The following is a 20,377-nucleotide window of genomic DNA, read 5'->3' as shown; positions in this document are numbered from 1 at the left end:
ATTCACAAAATTTACAGTAGTTAACATTTTACAGAAAATAATTGGAGATTGTTTTCATTTTAAGCTCTAAAAAGGGTAAATAAAGAGGGTTAGTATGTTGCCTTTACTTTAGTTATGAATACGATCACATGTTTATTGCGCAAAGTGCAAAGTATATAAGAAATGATAAATTCATATTGATGAGAAGTGAGAACCTTCCTTATTAAATTCAGTGTATAGAGCCTTTTAAAGAGAGAGTGAGTACTTGTGTGTTAATGTGTAATTAAACCAGAGATTTTGTCAAACGTGGTTCAAGGATGTGCCTAATTTTCTTTTTTAGAAAACAAAGTTTGACCGTTCTCAGTCTACTTTTCCTGTATGAAAAAAATTACATTGACTGGTTAAGTTTCATTACGTATTCTGATTTATGAAGCTCGATTACATGTACTAGTCTTTATTGGTTACCAATATCATGGTTTATCATTATGGAATATCATTTTCCTGATTTTTGTGTAAAAATCGTTTTACATTTGGACAATTGTAATGGAAATAGTAATTGAAGCCAAAAGATTCAGTTGAATGCAGTTGAATGTTGAGTACTACTGAAATGGGGGTTGAATTATAAGCAACATCCTCTTAATAGTTTATGAGTAATTTCTGAAATTTAATGAATATTACAAGTATATATAACCTCGAAAATGCTATGGTTGGATTTTGGAGTTTATTGTTAACAATGTGAAAAAACAAAGACAAGTTAATGTAACGCTGACACACAAAACCAAACAAAGCAAAGGTATAGTATAAATTAGCTTTCATCGACCTAAAAACAAACTATGCAATGCGTATCTATCTAAATTAGTTTATGGAAGAGTTATAAGATCATTAATCATCCTATAATAAACCAAAAATGGCAAAATACTAACAAGAAAACAATAAATTGTCAGGATACGTGGAGAAGGCAGTTACTAAGAGGCCCACTTCATTAAATCTGCCCCCTTGATTACAGCTAGGATCCGTGATCGGACGGTGGAGACATGCGACTAGAAGTGTCTCGTAATACAAACGGGTCTATTAAACATGTAAGTAAATAAAAGTGGGGCTCAATGAACGGTGATTTGACTTTTGTTGGGGACTCCGTGAGAACAAACAAAGTGTGTGTGTGTGTGTTGATGACGGTGGTGGATCTCTTTCTCATTTGGAACCTTCTCTTCAAGCTCCTGCACACGTGGCTCTTCTGATCTTTCCGTTTTCAGGTCCGGGACTTGTGCTTATTATTCTCTTCCTTTCACACATTTCTTTAATTATTTCGTCATTTAGACTCATTACCATTTTTATTTGTCGACTAGTCATCACCCTTTTGTATTCCGTAATGTTAATATTACTGTAAACGCCTTAAACAACGTTTGTAGTTCACAAATCATTACTAGACTACTAACATTTTCTTTATTTCAGTCAAATCAGCTGCTTTTTCTCAGGAGTATATAGTATATTTTTGTAAAGATTTTTCTGCATTACTAAATACGAGTCTTAATTTTAGTGTCGACTATAAAAAAAGTACTGTTGTTGTACTTTCTGACAAGAAAAGTAACATGTACTTACTGCCGCAACTTGTCAACCATCTGGTGATTTATTTCTCGAAACATAAATATTTATTGTATGGGGTCTCTGATGATCTGAGCAGCCATATTTCTGTAAGCCGTCGGCTACCTTTGAATTGTCGGTGCCCTTAAATGCCCACACACAATTAAGATCATCCTTTTAAAAAAAGCCCAAAATAAAATTATTTGGCCCAAGTAAAGAAGTGGGCCGGAAAAAAGGGGTAAGACGCTTCCGTTTATTGTCAACGAGTTTACGCAACCCAGATTTGCTTAGTGATCACATTTCTTTGCTGACCCGAATTATCTGCAATCGACTAAACCATGTCTAGGAGCATTTACTCTTAACTCTCTGTTCACCTAACTTAGGATTTCAAGAATGCTTAATCATATTAATGTTGTGGATTTATGTATTTTCAAAGTCGATTCATGAAAACTATTGAAGATTTGGGTTCTAGTTAAAGCAAAAAAAAAATGAATGCACGCTTATGTTTCTTGAAATCACTGAAAACCTGTTTATAAAATGTAAATTCATCATAATCACATATGGTGTGGTGTGTGGGCAACTTTAAGTCTTTAACTAAGAAAATCTAATGTTATTGATTGATCAAATCCCTTCTTGATTATGGAAAAATGTTCCACCTAAACATTAAGAAAACTCTACTTGAGATGAAATAAAGCAAAAGAACAGCCAGAAACAAGAAGACACATAGAGACCCCTAAACAACCAGAATTAGAAAAATAATCGATTCCATCAATCAGAAGCCACTTGACTCCCAGAGTTATCGCAGACCAGTTCGATCTTCGGCTTCTTTCTCTTTGTGCAATACCCCGTCGACGACAACCTAAGAAAGATCAAACCAACAAGTTTGTAGAATGCTCAGTAACAATAAAAGCTTGTAACAGAAGTTAGGGCTTTGTTTTGCAGTTTACCCCAACTGCAAGGAAGTGTCGGAATGGTGCTCCTCGTTGTCATTCTCATCCTCTTCTGATGAAGAGCTCTCGGGATCGGCTTCTGGGCTAGAATCTTGAGGCCTTTCATTCAACACTTTTGGTCCTGAACCTCTCCCCAACATCTCAACCTGAGGGCAAATTAGAATTGAACTCAGTTATGACTGGTGAAGACCAGACCGAGCTAATATAAGGGTTTTGATGAATCTTTACCTGTTTGCGCAAGATTTGGTTTTCTTCCAATGCTTTTTTCTCCTATTAATGACAAGGAAACAAAACAAGAGTGTTGAGATTCAACATTGTATACGAATTGATAATAACAATGATTCTGACATTTGAGGAGCTCTGTTCGTACCTGTATCCTGGATCTCTCAATCTGGTTGAGCAGGATTTGTGTCTGAATCAAAACAAAACTTTTCAAGACAGGGATGAATCAAAAATCATCTCTCGATGTTTGAATAAATTAGTATTTTGTCTTCACCTTTTGATCCTTGACACTATGCAAGCTCTCGTTCAACTGGTTTTCAAGAGAAATAAGATCCGGGAAACTCATACCTTCAAGCTCCTTACCCTTAAGTCTCCTGTTCACGAACAAGTAGAAAAAACCGATGAAAGGCCGAAACTTTAACCAAGAACAAACGCAAGTTCTTTTTCCAGTGAGATACATACTCAATTGCAAGCTGTAATCTTTCAAGTTCCCCCTTCATAGAATCATCATTTCGCAACTACAACAACGAATACCATGTAAGGTAAACCAAAAACTTGAACACAGACAAAGGGATACAAAAATAAATTCTTGGTAGAGAGTCTCTGCTTACCACAGCTTCATTTCCATGTGAAGCACAAATTAGAAGTTGGTGTTCTCTTTGTTGTTTATGCTCAGTGGACGCAGTAGTGTATCCATATCTAGAAAGAATTTGCTCCATACTTCACAAATTGAACAAAACTCTCCGTTAGTAAAACCCCGTAATTGGTTTGATTGATCATTACAGGAAAAAATCATGAATCTAAACTTCTGCATTCTCAAATTTCTTCATAAAGATAAGATAAACACTTCTATGGTCTAATAATCTTAGAAATTAACGATCTTTCAGAATTCTGGAGTTGAGATTCTAACAACTGATATATACATAGACAAATGCATCTCCCAAATTCTGATACCAAAGATAGTGACCAAATTGTAGTTTCATCAACAGTTAGGGTTTATAAAACACACAAACTAATCCGATAGCAAAAATCGTAATCTCAATTCTCCAAACCTTAAAATCATAACCCATCAAAATTATTTCATCATCAACCTAAAGATTTAGCCAGATTAGGATATAGATAAACAGGGGTTGCTCTGTTTTCATTTACTTTAGACACAAAAACCCATAAAAATGCAAAACTTTTTATTTCCCCAAAGCAAAAAAAAAGAAGCAAAATCATGAGATGATAACTAATATACCAGACGCTGGAGAAATCGTAAATCTTGCCGGTGCTGGAGAAGATGATAAGAGCAACCTCGGCGTCACAGAGAATCGAAAGCTCTTTAGCCTTCTTGATCAAACCGTTTCGTCTCTTAGAGAAAGTGACTTGACGACTGTTGATATTCTCAATCTTCTTAATCTCAATCCTTCCTCTCCCCATATCTCTGAATAACAAAATCAATCAACCTGGGCTCTGTGGAATGAAAAAAAAAACAGGGTAAAAGAAGAAGAGAAGAGATATAGAGAGAAGAGATTATGATAACAGAGGAAACAAGTAGAGAGATTTCTTAAGATTTTGTATATATAGGAGGAGGACTAGTAGAGGAAGGGGTTTTCTTTAGAAATTGATCAAATATTGGGAAAGGGGCTAAGGAAGGAAAATTAGGACCAAAATTAGGGTATTATATAAAAAGATGGGAGTTACTATAAGTAGCAATTTTCCATATTTGGTGGCTTTGCTAATTTGCTTTGCTTGGTGTGAGTGGCTGTTTTCTTCTTTTGGAACTTTCTTCCCATTTATAACGCCCTTGTTTTGGTTTTGGATCTCTTCTCTATTTCGTGTATCGCCTCCCTTTTTTTTTATCTTCTAGGGTTTTTCTTTTTTGGCTTTGCTTTTAGGTCATCATGCTTTTTATTACGTTTCTAAAACTTAATCTTCCATAATTTTATTGTTTTATTGCTTTACAGAAATGTTACTTTTTATATAGTCAAATAAAGTTGATCCCTATAATAAGGAAATATTTGATCAACTATTTCATTTTATTATAGTCTTTATTTTTAGTTGTTTTGGATACTGTTTTATTTAATAACTGATATTTTCATATCTTTAAAAGATTTATGAAATAACAACTACTGTGTTCTTTTTTTTCTCTTTAGCTTTGTTTTCTTGTTGGTTGAGATTTTGTTTCTTTTTTTTGGGTTGAGATCTAGTAGAATGGCCAAACGTGGCCGTATTTGAAGAAGAATATGATAAGAAAAGCAAAAGGTGTGGCTTTAACGTTTCTATAGATAGTAAAATCTCACAAGGAAGATTACTTTCCCCTCCAAACTGAGTTTGTTGTATTTTTAGTAAAAGAAAAATATCTCTTTCTAGAGAAGACTTTCTATTGTAACCGAAATTATATTTTGAGAATTACACTGTATTTGTGGAATTATCTAAACATTAGTAATAATAAATAAAATTAGTTCGGTTGTGAAATTTTGGTGAGCAAATATCTTTTTATAGATATGGAAAGTATTTAAGTAAATATAAATACATGCTATACAGCTCAACACTTTTGTTTTGCAATGTAAATAATTCAGATGCGTGTTTCTAAATGTAGTGTTAGGTCATTTAATCGTGCTCTTTTTGTTTTTGGTCAATATTCTCCCTTTTCCAAAATTGAAATTAAAACTAAGCTAGAGAAAAACAAATAATTTACTAAAAAAATATTTAGTTCCACTTTAACCAATGTGATTTACACATTCTCAATTCAAGATAAATCTTTAAATTATACTCCATAAAACTTTACACATTTTTTTTTAACACTTTACTATCTTTTGTTGTTGTCAAAAAAATAATATCTCGTATGAATCGCGTTGAATCATCTTTCGAAATTTATAAACTACCATCAAATACGAAAATAACGTGATTTCTTAAGATTTTGTTTTCTTCTACGAAAGGAACAACATTTATTTGTGGTGAAATTTTGTTATAGAAATTCCCATAAATGAATTAAAAACCCAAAGATATTTTAAAAGAAACCTCTTTGGGATATTACTCACATAAGGTTGGTTTATATACAAAATAAAAGAAAGTTCAATATTTTTTTTTCCCATTAACCAGACACTTCTGTAACATGCTAAAAAAGAGAATGAGCCACTTGTCGTAATTACATGCAAATCTGCAATTTGTTTCCATTTTACTTTTCTTCGTGCAGACTTCTAGATCAATTTTAATCATATTTGTTTATGAAAAAAACAATGAAATTTGATGATAATTATAACAAGCTACTCTATACAGTATAAATTGAAAATATATCGAATATATTCTTATCAAATAGAAACGGAAAAAATCTTAACAAATAGATTACTAAGCAAAATTTTTTTTTGTAAAACACACAAAATTGTAAAAAAGACGTATGGAGGAGGTATCATGAAAGATTAGCATGTTTGGGACTTTGGGCCTATAAAGCAAATAATATTTGGGCCCTTAGACCCAGTTGAATGTGGTATGAACTCAGTGGAAAAAGTGTGAAAAAAACTCAGTTTAGTTGGTATTCTCCGGTTAGTGATTTCTATACAGAACAAAAGCTTGTAAATTTGTGTCATTAGGTACGACACAAAAGAAAGTCTATGCATTCTCTGTACAAAATGTTTACATCTCCAAAATTATATTATACAATCTCAAACCCCGGTTTAATTGGTAACATCCGGTTTGTGACTGATATACACCAGTCCAATTCGCTTCATCGAGAAATCATAAGCACGAGACAACGGTTTCCTAAATCTTTTCAAATCAAGCTTCACGTTTTGGCGCTCAAGATAAATCTTCTTAGTGTAATCCCATCCTTTTTGAGTAAAACTCTTAGGATCTCGGATAATGGGATCATCGATGCCATATTCATCGTACAAAGAGCTCTCTTTCGGTTTAATCTTGTAACCAATGTACTTCAATCTCATCTTCTTAGCTGGTTTACCATAGTAAGTCTCAGCAGCCCATTCGGTTCCTATTGGTATAATCTGTATAAAGACTGTTTTCGGTTTCAAGAAAAGTAAATGTGTCATTGCAGCTCCGTGAACACCAATCATCACATCACTAGAATTCAAACATCTGTAGATTTTTGCCAGCTCTGTTGTTTTATCCGGTCTCAAAACATGGACGATGAATCCAATTTCCTCAGCTAATTCAACCAAAAGACTCTCATTTAGTATCTCCCTCGATCCATTTCTAGACAGAATCACCAATATTGGTTTCTTGAAACCGTCTTCTGTCTTGTTAGCTGCCTTGAGTTCTTCCTCTTGAATCAATCCATGGATACGTGGCCAATAAGCCTGATCCAGCACATTTCTGAAATCAAGAATTGTTTTATTCCCAAGCATCAACGATGATTCAACGGTTAACTCGTCGTGAATCTTCAATCCCACAATAGCTTCCTTGAAACAATGTGTTCTCTTGTCGCCGTTAAAGTCGACAGGAGGATAATCTGATAGCTGAGAAACGATATCTCCATATTTCATAATCCACCAACTATGATACTCAACAATCACAAACACAACCTTCTTGTTGAAATGATGTGAAGTGATGAACAAAGGGATGATTCCATCGTTGAATTCGTGGTAAACATTTCCTGTATATCCACCAGTTGAGAAAAACACAGCAGGAACGTTATAGAACACATCGCAGATGTCATTAACAGAGGAGACGACTAAAGAATTGTTTTCTTCATCTCTGTAAACGAGATTGAGTTCTTGAACTGTTTGCATCACACTTGTTTCCCATTTTCTTGTGTAAGGTTTGATCTTTTTCGTGATCTTGGTCTTGTTTTTGAGGGAAGTGAAGAGGAAGACTGATGACGAAGCAGAGTGTGTCCTAACGTCTCCTTTCATGATACAAACGTCGGATCTAGAACCGGTTCTGTCACAACAAATTGTTCCTGTGATTGAGATACATCATTAAACAGAGCTTGTTCAAATTTAAAAAGAAGAGATTTGAAAAGATAAAATACCATTAGAGGTTCCTGAACAAAGAGGTGCAATGAACAGTTCATAAGGACCAAATCCTTTACTTTCTCTGCTAAAAGCACCTGTACAAGAAAATTAACAATCGAAGTTATGAGAAAAATCTAGAAAAAAATTAATGAAAGAGATTATGAGTAAGGTGATATTACCTAGAAGAGAGAAAGAGGAGAAGCTGAAGATGTAACAGCATGAGAGCAAAGAGAGAAAGATAGTTAAGAGAAGCTTCTGTTTGGCTGTCTTTGAGTACACACCGCCGGAGACAGTGACGGCGGAGGCACCGGAACCACCTTCTTCTACCGAAAGTCTATGCTTTTCTCCTTTTTTAATTAGTCTTTTGTATTGAACCATTTTCTATCGAACAAAAGAAGAAACCCCACAAGCAAAGTTTTGATTTTTTAGATGCTTCTAATCGACTTTTGATGTTCTTCTGACTATCGCAGAAGAAAGAAAGAGGTTTTTGTTTCTAAATATAAAACCTGGGGTATGGTGCTTTCTCTTACATCAAGAGAGAAACAGAGCAGGAGAGACTTTTGAGAGAGAGGATGTTTTCAAATTGAATGAAGGTTGTTTTCGATGACTTTCTTTAAAATACTATATTTTTTTTTGTTTTTGTTTAGCCTTCTTCATTGAGTTTCGTTTCTTTCGTCAGCTGATGGAAACAACCAGAGACGTGTCAAAGAAGAGCAAGGAACTGCGTTACTCTTTTTTTTTTTTTTTTTCCTCCGGTCACGTCTTTTTCAGTAATAGTCTAATAGAGATAACTTCCTTAATTATTGCTTTATTAGTTGAAATGAAATCCCAAGTAAACTGTGGTTATTATAATTAAAAATTGCAAATTGAAAATATATAAATCATTGTTTCGACTTAATATAGTATCTTTTAAAACTGTTAGACTGATTTGTATTATGCATTTTCTTTTTGATCAAACAGATTGTATTATGCATGTTTTTTGTAGTTTTAATTGGTAAATTCGTATGGTTGTGATAGTAAATGTACTGAAGTATTTTAGTTGGAAACCTTAAATAAAGGTGAAGAAAAGATTTCGTGATTTACGCAAACGAATAAATTGATGGGCATTGTCAGCTGGTGGCCTATCACCATCGCCTAATTAAAGGTATATATTTACTATTGAGGATGTGTTACCACTTTACCAGTTACCCATTATTGTGATCAGATTCAATAATCCATTAAAGGTTTTGGTCAGAGTAATAACATTTTCCAATATAGTGTTTGACTGTTTTCTTTGTGGCTTGTGAGTTACATATGTTGTCAATGGATACTATATTTTTACAAACGTATACTAGCTAGTGCCATCATATATCCAACGAATTTGATGATATTCAACTATGCAAAGTTCCTTGTATTTTGGAACAAGTTCGTATTATCAACAAACCTACAGTGTATGATTAAATTAGAGCACTTTGTTTTCATTTTTAAATAGAATGCACTAGATTGCATATTGAAACTCATTAGTGTTGTAAAACTCGATGTGTTTTAGGCTCCTTCCTTTATTGGTTCAGGCAAACCGCCAAAAAACGGCACTGGTTTTGGGTGACATGGCCTTGAAACGGCACAAAGTTCCCTTCTCCTATCAATAGACGCTCACATAAACCATTTTCGTATTTATCTGGAAACAATATTAGACCGTCAGATCAAAGATTAATGGGTCACACCTCATCTCAACGTTCCAGACTGTTGCAACTACGTGCACCAGACCACAGCGGAATTCTCACCCTTCTCCTCTGTTTGTCTATAAAATGAGAATCAACCGTTTATTCTGTCCATTCCCTCCATTTTCTTGTTCTCGAAAATCTTCACGCGACTCCATTGAAAGAAGAAGAATCCTATAATCAGGACAGAAAATTAGGGTTTCGATGACGATGAAGTGGGGTCACAGTTGCAGGAGATGTAAGCAGATCAATGTCGTGACTGATCACGTTACGAGGAGGACACGATGCTTCGGGTGTGGTCTTGAATTTAAATATCGCCCGATCGGAGATCTTTCCCCTGTAGCAGAGAACGATACTGTTCGTCTCCCTGATCCGACGAACACACTTTTAAGCAATACTGATCTCTCCATTGTCACCACCGAGCACAAGAATGGTTCTTTCGATGATTCCTTGTCCCTTAATCTTGGAAATTCGTCAAAACCTCGCTTGGATCCAGTCTCTATAGCCACCGCCAAGCTGATGAATGGGTCCTCCAATGATTTCTTGTCCCTTGGAACTTCACAGAATTCAGAGACGATTACTGCTTCTTCCGATGAATTCTTGTTCTCTGATCTTGGACATTTGCAGAAATTTAGCTTCGATCCCCTCTCAATGGCCTCCACCAAGCCGAATAAAGCTCTGTCCATCGTCTCCATCGAAGCTATTTCCAATGGGTACCGTTTTTTCTTTTCTTAGTAGACAAGAAGCTTCTTTTTCAAAGAAGTTTTTTAAATATCGCTTCATCCATTATTACAGGTTGAAACTTCCTGCGACAATCAAGGTAATTAAGCCTTTCGTTCGTCTCTGGAGGTATAGTTAGTAACTTAGTATACACAGATAAGTTTGAATTGGTGTGTTTCTTGATCTGCAGGGTCAGGCTAATGAGATCTTTAAGGTAGTGGAGAGTTATGCCAGAGGAAAGGAACGAAACGTCCTTTTTGCTGCTTGTATCTACATTGCTTGTCGAGACAATGATATGACTCGGACTATGCGTGGTATATATATTTGAAACCTGAAAGATTCTTGTTCCTTTCTTGGTGTAGCTTCTGCCATTGTAGCTGAATCAGCTTTTTCAAAACCATTTGTGTAGAAATATCTAGATTTGCCAATAAAGCCTCAATTTCGGATATTAGTGAGACAGTTGGGTTCATAGCTGAGAAACTGGAGATCAACAAAAATTGGTATATGAGTATCGAAACTGCGAACTTTATAGTGAGTTTGTGCATTAAGCTTTTGTTGCATTGAACAAATAGTCAGTAGCTCTAGTTTACTGACATTGTATTCATCTGCAGAAGCGGTTTTGTTCTATATTTAGATTGGATAAAGAAGCAGTTGAAGCTGCTCTAGAAGCTGCGGAAAGTTATGATTATATGACTAATGGGTAACTTACATTATCTGAGCAGTTCCTGGAATTTAGTGGATGAGTAAGCTCTAAGCAGATGTATGATGCAGCAGACTTAAAACCCATATATTTCTACTTATTGCAGTTGCAGCCGTAGGGCTCCTGTATCAGTTGCAGCAGGAATCGTATATGTCATTGCTCGACTTTCTTATGAGAAGCATCTGCTCAAAGGTCACATTTAAATCTCAATCTATATAGCAGCCCTTAAAGCAAAGTCTGATCAGCTCTTCTCTTTCTCTAACATATTGACACATAATGAGTTGCAGGTCTAATAGAAGCCACTGGAGTTGCAGAAAACACGATAAAAGGAACATACGGGGACTTGTATCCAAATCTGCCAACAATAGTACCCACGTGGTTTGCCAATGCAAATGACCTGAAAAACCTTGGAGCTCCTTAGATCTTTATGTGCGAGGATACAAACAATCTCACTCAAAGAAGCTTTCGTCTTTCCCTTTTTCTTTTTTCCTGAGCCCTTATAAGATTCTTCCTAGAACCCTTTACACATAATACCTCATGAATACGCATCATCAAAGTTACTCCAAGTGTATGTAAACTCTCAGTTTGATTCGACTTTTTCAAAAGAATACAAGATCATTCCGGTTTTTTGTTACATTTTATGATAAGACAGGGAGGTCTATAGAACTGAAGGAAAAGAAACTGGCACGGCCCTGAGCGATATGACAGAATGTTAATGGTGCAGCTATGCGCTTTTGCAGGACTTTAATATCTTCTTTGCTTGGTGGAGAGTCCCTGTTAAAGAATATGAGTATATTTAGTAAGACGCATAGTGAAAAACTTGCATTCATAGTCGAACTTCAAACTAACAAAAACGCTTACCCCGAGAAGCAAGCCACAAAGCTTGGTTCACCAGGAGAAGACTTCTTGAACCGGCTGTTTGGTAGATACACGTCAAACACCGCTTTTGCATCACAAATCTGCATATCTCCCAAGAGTTTAGTTACAGTATCATTGTCTGCAGGACATTCACCAGCACAAGCTGACTCTTCTTCACCATTCGGTCTTGCAGCATCCTTTAACGTCCAAGAAACTCCATGCCTACCTAGGATGTAACCTAGACCCTTCAAGTATCTATAAACCTCGTAGTTTTCCCAAGAGCAACCGCTTTTCTCCTCTGCAATTTTCTCATACAAGTCCTTCAATGGGATCACTATGTCATCCTCATTACCTAAGATCTGTAACTCTCCAATTTCACTCAAATACCTGCAAAGGGAAGAAGAATAAACGAAAAAGGAAGAGACTTTCATCAGATCTTTGGTAAAGACTGATCTAAAAAACTTGTAAAATATTTAGTTTGCCACATACAGAGCCTCTTCTATGAAGCAATATGTCTTTCCACTACGAATGATTCCAGTTGTCGTCCAAAGTTTTCCCCTTTTAACCTCAACTTCCGCCATTCCTAGTTCAGTAATCCAACGAGCCTTGGAAGATCCTACTCTACATTTTGCAAACACAAAAAACAAAAAGAGAAACTGAGTCTAAGATTAGTTGACTTAGCAGTTTATGATTTGGGCAAAAGTAAATCTAAATTCACCTGAACTGTAACTTGGGCACTGAACCACCAGAATGAAACTCTTCGTCATCATCGTTTGGAAAACCACCTTCGTTTTCGCTCGAAGAAGAAGCTTCCCAGTCTTTTTCCTCCATAAGCTTAAAGTATGAGATGTTCAAGGAGGCAATTCGTCGAACAGTTGGTGTACAGCTAAATAGGTCGTGCCGTGTCGTGTGTCTTCTTTCTCTTTTCCTTTGGTTTTGAATTTTATTGTACCGAATCGACAAATAAGGAATCAAGACCCGAACCAATTAAACCGGTTTGAGTAAGTGGAGAAAAAAACTGATTTTAAAATGTTCGAATCCTAAACCCTTGACATTCTTCTGCTGAGTTCTCCTGAAGCTCAAACTCTCAATAAGTATGGCGAACGACCAGGAGATGAGTGGATGGACTGATCTTCTCCATTCTTCGACTAAGCTTCTGGAGCAAGCGGCTCCTTCTTCTCAGTTTCCTCCTCTTCAGGTCCTTCTACTAACCACCACTCTTTTCGATTTCGAACCTCCGTTTGTCTGTTGGCTTCTATTATCACGATGAGCTTGATTCGTAATGATATATCCGTGGTTTATAGAGGAATTTGGATCAATTGGAAGCATTGTCGAGGAAACTCAAAGCTAAAACCCTAAGAAACGAAGCTCCTTCACAGTCTATTGCTGCCACTAGGTACTACAACTTCGATTTTCTCTTTCTTTACCTAGGTCTTGCGTTTTAGTGAGTCCCCGAGAATTCAATATTGGTCACTCAATTTAGCCATTAAAGAGTATTGGAGTGCGAGATTGAAGGTAGGTCCGACGAGCTTAACATCGTAGAATCCTCTGGTCGATAGTTTGATTCTGGTGTCTTCATTTTTGCTTGGATACGCAGACTACTTGCACGGGAGGGAATCAATGCAGATCAATTATCTCGTGATCTTAAGTCATTTGAGTTGAAGGTGAGCATTTTCTCTATTTCCTATCTATATCTACTAGCTTATGTTGCTCTTCTGTTCTTTGGATAATTTGACATTTTATCTGTGTACTGAATTACCTTTGCCTAAGTTTTTCTTTTGGATTGTTAATAGACGACTTTTGAAGATGTATTCCCTGCGGAGACAACAAGTGTTGAAGAATACCTGCAACAGGTTTTCTATATCTAAATGCTCTTCGAGAATTCCCTTTTCTTTGATTACACTACAGATTGTTCTATATGCATCTTCTTTGTCTTTAGGTTCATGAAATGGCAATGGTATCGGCTATACAGGAGGCCCAGAAAGATAATGTTCGAAGCTTTAACAACTACATGTTGAAAGTGTTGGAGGTCAGTATTGCGACTATCACAAATTGTTTTGACTTGATTTCCGTGTTAGTTTCATCTGTCACATCTTTTGCCTTTAGACAATGTTCTCCTGTTTGTAATGGTTTTAAAGTTTTTCCTCTCGTCTTTTGCTTCTTTTCATTATGCTATTACAGTCAAAGACTCGTAAATGTCTAAATGATAAGCATGAGACCGTAATTGTTAATTGGAGGAACATGTTCTTTATCCCTAGATATTTATGGCATTGTAGTTTGAAAATTCTTTGCGTAGAAAGTTAGAAGCTGGTTGAGTTGCTTATTGCTAATTAGAAGGATATGTTTTTTGAATTTATTCAGGTTCTTTCTCATATATACTTCAACGTGAAATCTGTTTATGGCAGGAGGACTGTATAAAAGAAAAACGTGACTTTCTTCACAGCCTTAGCAAAACTTCAATGTTACCTAAGACCAAGATGATCAATTCAAGTAGAGGCTCTCATGCTGGTTCACTAGTGCCTTTGAGTCCCCAAGTATCTTCAAAACCTGGAACGGAACTCGTGTCTATGACTAACAAACCCATTCATGAGAAAAAGGCATATGTCTATGCCGAGGTTGTGAAAAAACTAAACTCTGCAAGAGAACGAGGCTTGCCATTTAAAGTATGACCTTCGAAAACCTCCTTGTAAATTCTATAATATTGGTGCATTTGAATGTCGTCCTGCTTGATAGTTGTAGCTAAAAATTCTGCATCTTTTGTTACTGCTCTTAGAAGTGAAGCTAAACCTATAATATATATGTAAACCCTTCACCTTTTTATGATAAGTGCCTTTTGTTCAGCATTAATCTAACTAGTTGACCTTGTACTCATTTGTTTAACTCTGCTTCCTACTAATTTATTATTTGTGTGTTTGTATAGCTTGCAACATTGTTCAACGGTGCATATGAAAGTCTAGAAATTGATTTGACTCGTGGAAAATCAGTCAACATGCAAAAATTATGGCAGCTTATTCAGGTGATCTTTTGATTGGAAGATTCCTTTTCCTACCAGTGGCACCTTAAAAGTCTGTTCTTACATTTCCAAGGCTTTTAACAATTTATAAAACAGGGAATGACGGGTGAAGAGTCAGCAGTACAACATGGTGTTTCCAAGAGGATGGCCCTCGTGATAGGTGCAAGACGCCACTTGGAATGTGGGCATGGGAAACATATAATGGATACAATTCAAAGTCATCCTACACAAGTACTCGTTTCTACCTTGTATTAGTTTTGCTTGGAATTGCTATTTAAGGCATGTTACATGTGTCTTGATGCATCTTTTTAATTACTTTCTTAACTTCAAGGATGCTTTCTTGAAAATATGCCCTTGATCTTTCACTGAGTTCAAGTGCGTCAATAATCACAACATGTTTCTATCCTCTCCTTTGAATCTTTGTCTAGGCTGCTCTTGGTGGATCAGTTGGAAATTTGCAAAGAATTCGTGCTTTTCTTCGGGTGAGTGCCACAGATCTAATAAAGCTTAACACGAAGCATATATACACAGGAATATTATTTTGTGGCAATCATATACATTGGTTTGTTTGCATTTCTTGATTCTTTTTCAATACTGCGCAGATTCGTCTGAGAGATTATGGGAGTTTGGACTTTGATTCAGTTGATGCTCGTAGGCAGCCTCCAGTTGATACTACTTGGCAGCAGGTTTCACATATTTTCACTCACGCTTTAAATTTTCAGTTTGTCCTCAACAATCAAGTTGAACAGTAGAATTTTCTTATTGCTGTTCCCCCAAGTTTCTTAACGTAAGAGATTGATTAAATATACCTCTTTGATTACAGATATATTTTTGCTTGAGAACTGGTTATTATGAGGAAGCTAGAGAAATTGCCCAGTCATCTCGGTCATCTCAACAACAGTTTGCTCCTCTGGTATATTGTTTGGTCTTAATAACCCACATTAATGTTTTGGAGTTGCCTTTTTGATGTCCCCTTTTTTTGGCAGCTTACAGAGTGGATTACAACAGGTGGTACTGTGGCTGCACAAACCGCTGCTACTGCTTCTGAGGAATGTGAGAAATTGTTAAGGATGGGTGATCGGTTTGGCCAAACAACATATGACAAGAAGAAGCTTCTACTCTACACTATCATATCTGGTTCCCGAAGACAAATTGATCGCATCATGAGAGATTTTTCGACCCTCTTTAACACAATAGAAGATTTTCTCTGGTTCAAACTATCATGTGTACGTGACGTAGCTGGTGGATCTTCATCTATGATCGTGAATGATGGGCTAGTGCCATACAGTTTGGATGATCTCCAGGCCTATCTTAATAAGTTTGAGCCATCTTACTACACTAAGAATGGGAAAGACCCTCTGGTATACCCATATGTTTTGCTTCTTAGCATTCAGTTACTACCGGCGATCATGCACATGTCCAACGAAGCTGGAGATGAAGGGTATAACATTGATGCTGTCCATGTAGCTATATCGCTAGTGGACCATTCCATTCTCTCTGAAGGATCTGGGACTGGGCGCAAACTAAGTGTGATGGATGCTAATGCCGAGGCATCTAGCATGATTAGGCAATATGGGTCGATGTATTTGCATCATGGTGATCTGCAAATGACGCTGGAATACTATGCACAAGCTGCTATTGCAGTAGGTGGGGGTCAACAGGCTTGGTCTGGAAGAAGTAATGTTGATCAACAAAGGCAAAGGAACTTGATGCTGAAGCAACTACTGACTGAGATTTTGTCACAAGAGGATGGTATTCACTTTCTGCTTGGTGCTAGAGGTTCCGGTGAAGAAGGCGAGCTTGGAAGATTTCTGCCTGATATAAAATTGAGGCAGCAGTTCTTGATCGAAGCTGCGCATCAATTTCAAGAAGCTGGATTATATGACAAAGTAAGTATCTTTTGTACTTTTTGATCATATACTAACTACTTTAAACATGCTTTAGTAAACTGTCCGTTGGTTCTTTGTTCAATTGGAGTGCTTTCACATATCAATCATTTATTTCTTTTACCATGTTTCAGTTTTTTTTACGGTTTGTTATTTAATGCAGTCAATAGAACTACAGAAGAGAGTTGGTGCGTTTTCGTCTGCCTTGGAAACGATAAACAAATGTCTATCTGAAGCCATTTGCTCCCTTGTCCGTGGAAGGCCAGATGGTGAAAGCCGAACAGAGGGGCTTGTTCTCTCGGGCAATGACATTCTCAATTCTTACAAATATCACCCTGATGTCAGGTAAATTGCATACTTCAATGGACTAACTCATTTACTTGTCTTAAGTTTTGTAGTTGTTGAATAGGGAGGTTCTCACTGGAAGTGTTATTCTTTTATACTACAGTGCCCAGGAAAGACATCTTGTTATGGAACAAGAAACAATACTAAGAGAGCTTGAGGCAATATTATCGATCCACAAGTTGGCCAGACTAAACAAACATCTAGATGCCATAAGAGAAGTCGCGAAACTTCCATTCCTTCATCTCGATCCAAGACAACCAGACACCACCTCGGATGAGTTCCAGAAAGCATCTTCTTACTTTCAGACTTGTGTCCCTGATTTACTTAAGGTTGCTCTGACCTGTTTGGATAACGTAGCTGACACTGATGGATCAATCAGGGGCATGAGATCTAAGGTATACTTTAACAATTTGCGCCATATATATGATCAGTAGAGATCATGATATGGATATTAATCATGAATTTGTTTTGCAGATTGCTGGGTTTCTTGCAAGCAACACACAGCGGAACTGGCCTCGAGATTTGTACGAGAAGATAGCTCGAAGCTTTTGAATCTAAGAAATTCGAATACTTGTCTAAAAAAGATCTTGTAAGAAGCTGTTAAACCCATTTTTGTTACTTAACCTCGAGGATCACTTTTTGTTTTTTCTTCTTTTGGGCTCAAACAGGCATGGTTAGCAAAAGCAAAATCTTAACATAGAGATAATCACACAAAATCCAAAGATCGTATGTTAGGTTCTAAAGCATTATAATCCAAAACAAAAGAAAACAAAAACATATACCAGTTTGACTCGTGAAGGCATTGACATTATAAAAGTTTTATAAGCTGATGATTCATTACCAATGTGTGCCTCATTGTTGGTACTAGCTTCAGTTGTTTCAAGCAGCAGCTGTATCAAATCTCCTCATCATGTCACAATGAGGCGTTTCACGAACAAATCCCCATTGTTTCCTCTGCATCTCATACCTACAATTCTGACTAAGTATAGACACATAATCTCTCTCAACTTGTTCTTCCAGCGTGTGTCGATCGTTGCTATCTCGTGGATAATCCTGCTCGAATTTAGACGATTTCACAAAGTAATTGACACCTTTCTGTGTAGTGAACTTGTACTGGTAAGGATAAGTTGCAGAGAGTTGGTAAACTGGTTGAGAAGAAGGCATGAAGTTGAGCAGAAGTATGAAGACAACAGGAAGAAGCTGGAGAAGTATACGAGCATTGAAACCTGCATCAGGTGCTTGATTGTTATTAGCTGTTCTCTGACGAGTAGCTCCGAAATTAAATGATCGGAATTGAGCAGTCGCAGGAGGCATTCCTCCACCACCGAATCCTCCTCCACCGAAGAAGCTTCGGAAAATCTCGTTGGGATCGAATTCGTCTTCGTAATAGTATCCACCATTGAATCCATTACTTCTAGCAGATCGACGTGGTTGATAGATTGGTTCATCGGAGCCACTTACATCGTATTTTTTCCTAGCTTCGTCATTGCTCAAGCATTGAAATGCCTTGGAGACGGATTTGAAAGCTTCTTCTGAACCAGGAGCTTGATTCTTATCTGGATGAACTTTCAATGAGAGTTTCCGGTAAGCTTTTCTCACATCATCCACTGAACAGTTGGATTCAAGACCTAAGATCTCGTAATAATCCTTTTTAGATTTTATCTTTCTCACGATTGAGATCTGTTCTTCAGTGTAGGACATCGAAGAAGACGATGACGTTGTTGACGATCCACGTTGACGTAAAGAAGGCCGATCTGAAGAATTGGAAGAATCCTTTGCTGCTGCAGATCCAGGCGATTTTGCAGATCCTGGTTCGTCTGATTTGTTGTTGTTAAGCTCAGATACGAGATCATCGATCGGGAGATTTGGATCAAGACGACGAGCTTTAGCCAGGAATTTCAAAGCGCGAGGTCGATCTCCAGCTTCCATAGCACTTTTGCAGATTTTCAAGCACTTCAACGCATCGTCTTTGTTTCCATCCATGTTCACCCTCACGAAATCAGAACAAGCGAGCCCTAGAAAACAAGAGATTGAGAGAAGAATCAGGAGGAGTGAAAACAGAGAGTGTAGAAGACGCAAATCTCAATCATGAGACTGTACGAAATTAGGGTTTCTGCTCACCGATCGGATTTCAGATTCGAAGAATTTACAAGATGACTAATGGGAAGGTAACAACAATTTTGTTGTTAGAGAGATAAGACACAATTCCGATTAAATCTGGGATTAGCGTACCAATGTCGGTACGACGTAAACGACAAATACTAGTTCCGGTTCTGGAAAATTGTTTGAGCAATTTGGTCTGGTTTTGTTCCGGTTACAAACTTGTTAATGCATATAATCAAACCGGTCCCGATTCGGTTCAGTAATTTATGGGAAATTGTTACAAATCGATTGTTGTGGAGAGATGAGGTCTTGACGAGCCCTAATGCATCTTTCAGATTCTAGGTCATTAGCAAAACTTTTGTCTTAAAGCTGTATAGTCTACACTCTGTTGGTAATTTGTATGATAAGTCATTAGGTAGTTTTAGGTTTCATCATTCCTTACCTACAAGATGCATTGAAGTAATTACTTAATATCAAGTGGGACTATTGAAGACCTAACCAACTTTCTTATGTACTATATTGTATCAAGAAGGCCCAAGATCAATAGTACACAAGCTTGAGAGTCTTTAAAGCTGTGAGTTGTTTACTCCATGTGCTCTTATCTTCTTCTCATTTTTTTTCCTTCTGCAATCATAATGTAGTGAAATGATCATAATCTGCTTAGAGAATTTAATGCCATGACTCAGATGAGAAGTAGAAAGATTGTTTCATCTTTCATTAGTTATTTTGCGCTAACATTTGATATCTTCATATTCATTTTCGAAATCCGCACATCTGGACAGAAATATGTATTATCTTATAAATGGTTATGAAATAGTTGTCAACGTAAAAGAATTGTTAGAATGCTACCTAAATAACGTTGTGCTTCTTGATTGTGTCAACTGTTAAACACTAACAAACAACTAATCACGATTGCGTTTTTTAAATTATGAATAGAGTGGTGAGGTTTTTTTTTTTGTTTGTGGGCTGGAAAACCCATAAAATTAAAAGGCTAGTTTCTATTCTTGTAATATTAAGACTTGGCTTATAGTTTTCCTTGTTGTTAAATAAAGACTTTTGCTCATGAGGAGACACTGGGTCAAACATGGGTGACAAGTGAAGCCAATGGGCAGCTAGGGATTCCCTATTAATATATTAAATGCATGTTTCTGACCATGGAGCCAACCTTTTATTACATTAATAATTTAAGTTCACATCATATAACGTCATATATGTATATGTTATACTCGGTTGATCAAAAAAAAAAAAGTATGTGTTATAATTGACCAGCTTTCTGAATTCTCTATAGTTTATTATATATAAGAGCATGATTGTTCACAAGTCTAAAGATGTGTCTGTATGGATCTATAATTCTTCTTAATGTGAATT

General features: G+C 36.6%; 6 protein-coding genes, 1 long non-coding RNA gene and 1 other non-coding gene across 13 annotated transcripts; 4 read left to right on the top strand and 4 right to left on the bottom strand.

Annotated features, from left to right (window-relative positions):
* Window positions 1-935: 935 nt before the first annotated feature.
* AT3G08905 lies at window positions 936-1,454 on the top strand. The gene has a single exon (NR_141493.1). It is a non-coding gene; the product is annotated as an other RNA (long non-coding RNA).
* Window positions 1,455-2,085: 631 nt separating this feature from the next.
* Window positions 2,086-4,592, bottom strand: AGL18 (AGAMOUS-like 18). Of its 3 annotated transcripts, NM_115599.4 has the most exons (8): window positions 3,973-4,592; window positions 3,344-3,452; window positions 3,195-3,250; window positions 3,007-3,106; window positions 2,881-2,922; window positions 2,739-2,780; window positions 2,508-2,656; window positions 2,086-2,419 (listed from the first exon to the last, which is right to left on the bottom strand). In NM_115599.4, exons 1-8 carry the CDS (start codon window positions 4,152-4,154, stop codon window positions 2,329-2,331), a joined length of 771 nt encoding a protein of 256 aa, NP_191298.1. In that variant the 5' UTR covers window positions 4,155-4,592; the 3' UTR covers window positions 2,086-2,328. The 3 variants fall into 3 exon arrangements, with proteins under 3 accessions (NP_191298.1, NP_001326798.1, NP_974450.1); NM_001339857.1 differs by having other exon boundaries at window positions 2,093-2,656; window positions 3,973-4,535; NM_202721.1 differs by having other exon boundaries at window positions 2,157-2,419; window positions 3,344-4,348.
* A 1,638-nt stretch (window positions 4,593-6,230) lies between these two features.
* On the bottom strand, window positions 6,231-8,337 carry AT3G57380 (Glycosyltransferase family 61 protein). 3 transcript variants are annotated; one of them, NM_115598.4, is made up of 3 exons: window positions 7,864-8,337; window positions 7,702-7,779; window positions 6,231-7,629 (listed from the first exon to the last, which is right to left on the bottom strand). In NM_115598.4, the coding sequence occupies exons 1-3, from the start codon at window positions 8,060-8,062 to the stop codon at window positions 6,392-6,394; spliced, it is 1,515 nt and encodes a 504-aa protein (NP_191297.2). In that variant the 5' UTR covers window positions 8,063-8,337; the 3' UTR covers window positions 6,231-6,391. The 3 variants fall into 3 exon arrangements, with proteins under 3 accessions (NP_191297.2, NP_001326472.1, NP_001326471.1); NM_001339855.1 differs by having other exon boundaries at window positions 6,231-7,610; NM_001339856.1 differs by having other exon boundaries at window positions 6,241-7,779; window positions 7,864-8,270.
* A 1,251-nt stretch (window positions 8,338-9,588) lies between these two features.
* AT3G57370 (Cyclin family protein) lies at window positions 9,589-11,331 on the top strand (the record flags this gene model as incomplete). The annotated part of the gene is made up of 7 exons (NM_001339854.1): window positions 9,589-10,097; window positions 10,180-10,204; window positions 10,295-10,418; window positions 10,514-10,635; window positions 10,716-10,804; window positions 10,911-10,996; window positions 11,092-11,331. 7 exons carry the CDS (start codon window positions 9,589-9,591, stop codon window positions 11,223-11,225), a joined length of 1,089 nt encoding a protein of 362 aa, NP_001319778.1. The 3' UTR covers window positions 11,226-11,331.
* AT3G57360 (tRNA-splicing endonuclease subunit) lies at window positions 11,025-12,524 on the bottom strand. Its single transcript, NM_115596.6, has 4 exons — window positions 12,381-12,524; window positions 12,152-12,283; window positions 11,666-12,049; window positions 11,025-11,578 (listed from the first exon to the last, which is right to left on the bottom strand). The coding sequence occupies exons 1-4, from the start codon at window positions 12,491-12,493 to the stop codon at window positions 11,443-11,445; spliced, it is 765 nt and encodes a 254-aa protein (NP_191295.4). The 5' UTR covers window positions 12,494-12,524; the 3' UTR covers window positions 11,025-11,442.
* A 115-nt stretch (window positions 12,525-12,639) lies between these two features.
* AT3G57350 (Nucleoporin interacting component (Nup93/Nic96-like) family protein) lies at window positions 12,640-17,677 on the top strand. The gene is made up of 15 exons (NM_115595.7): window positions 12,640-12,860; window positions 12,967-13,058; window positions 13,260-13,326; window positions 13,456-13,515; window positions 13,602-13,691; window positions 14,068-14,325; window positions 14,583-14,678; window positions 14,772-14,906; window positions 15,104-15,157; window positions 15,278-15,361; window positions 15,499-15,588; window positions 15,662-16,564; window positions 16,725-16,906; window positions 17,010-17,301; window positions 17,381-17,677. Exons 1-15 carry the CDS (start codon window positions 12,759-12,761, stop codon window positions 17,456-17,458), a joined length of 2,583 nt encoding a protein of 860 aa, NP_191294.5. The 5' UTR covers window positions 12,640-12,758; the 3' UTR covers window positions 17,459-17,677.
* Window positions 17,579-19,313, bottom strand: AT3G57340 (DnaJ heat shock amino-terminal domain protein (DUF1977)). Of its 2 annotated transcripts, NM_115594.3 has the most exons (2): window positions 19,028-19,313; window positions 17,579-18,921 (listed from the first exon to the last, which is right to left on the bottom strand). In NM_115594.3, exon 2 carries the CDS (start codon window positions 18,887-18,889, stop codon window positions 17,786-17,788), a length of 1,104 nt encoding a protein of 367 aa, NP_191293.1. In that variant the 5' UTR covers window positions 18,890-18,921; window positions 19,028-19,313; the 3' UTR covers window positions 17,579-17,785. The 2 variants fall into 2 exon arrangements, with proteins under 2 accessions (NP_191293.1, NP_850714.1); NM_180383.2 differs by having other exon boundaries at window positions 17,579-19,056.
* On the top strand, window positions 18,737-18,935 carry AT3G08895. Its single transcript, NR_141492.1, has one exon.
* Window positions 19,314-20,377: the final 1,064 nt, after the last annotated feature.

Source organism: Arabidopsis thaliana, chromosome 3 (genome assembly GCF_000001735.4).
Source record: "Arabidopsis thaliana chromosome 3, partial sequence".
Classification (NCBI taxonomy): domain Eukaryota; kingdom Viridiplantae; phylum Streptophyta; class Magnoliopsida; order Brassicales; family Brassicaceae; genus Arabidopsis; species Arabidopsis thaliana.
The sequence above is the reverse complement of the archived record's forward strand: the minus strand, read 5'-3'. Positions and strand labels throughout refer to the sequence as shown.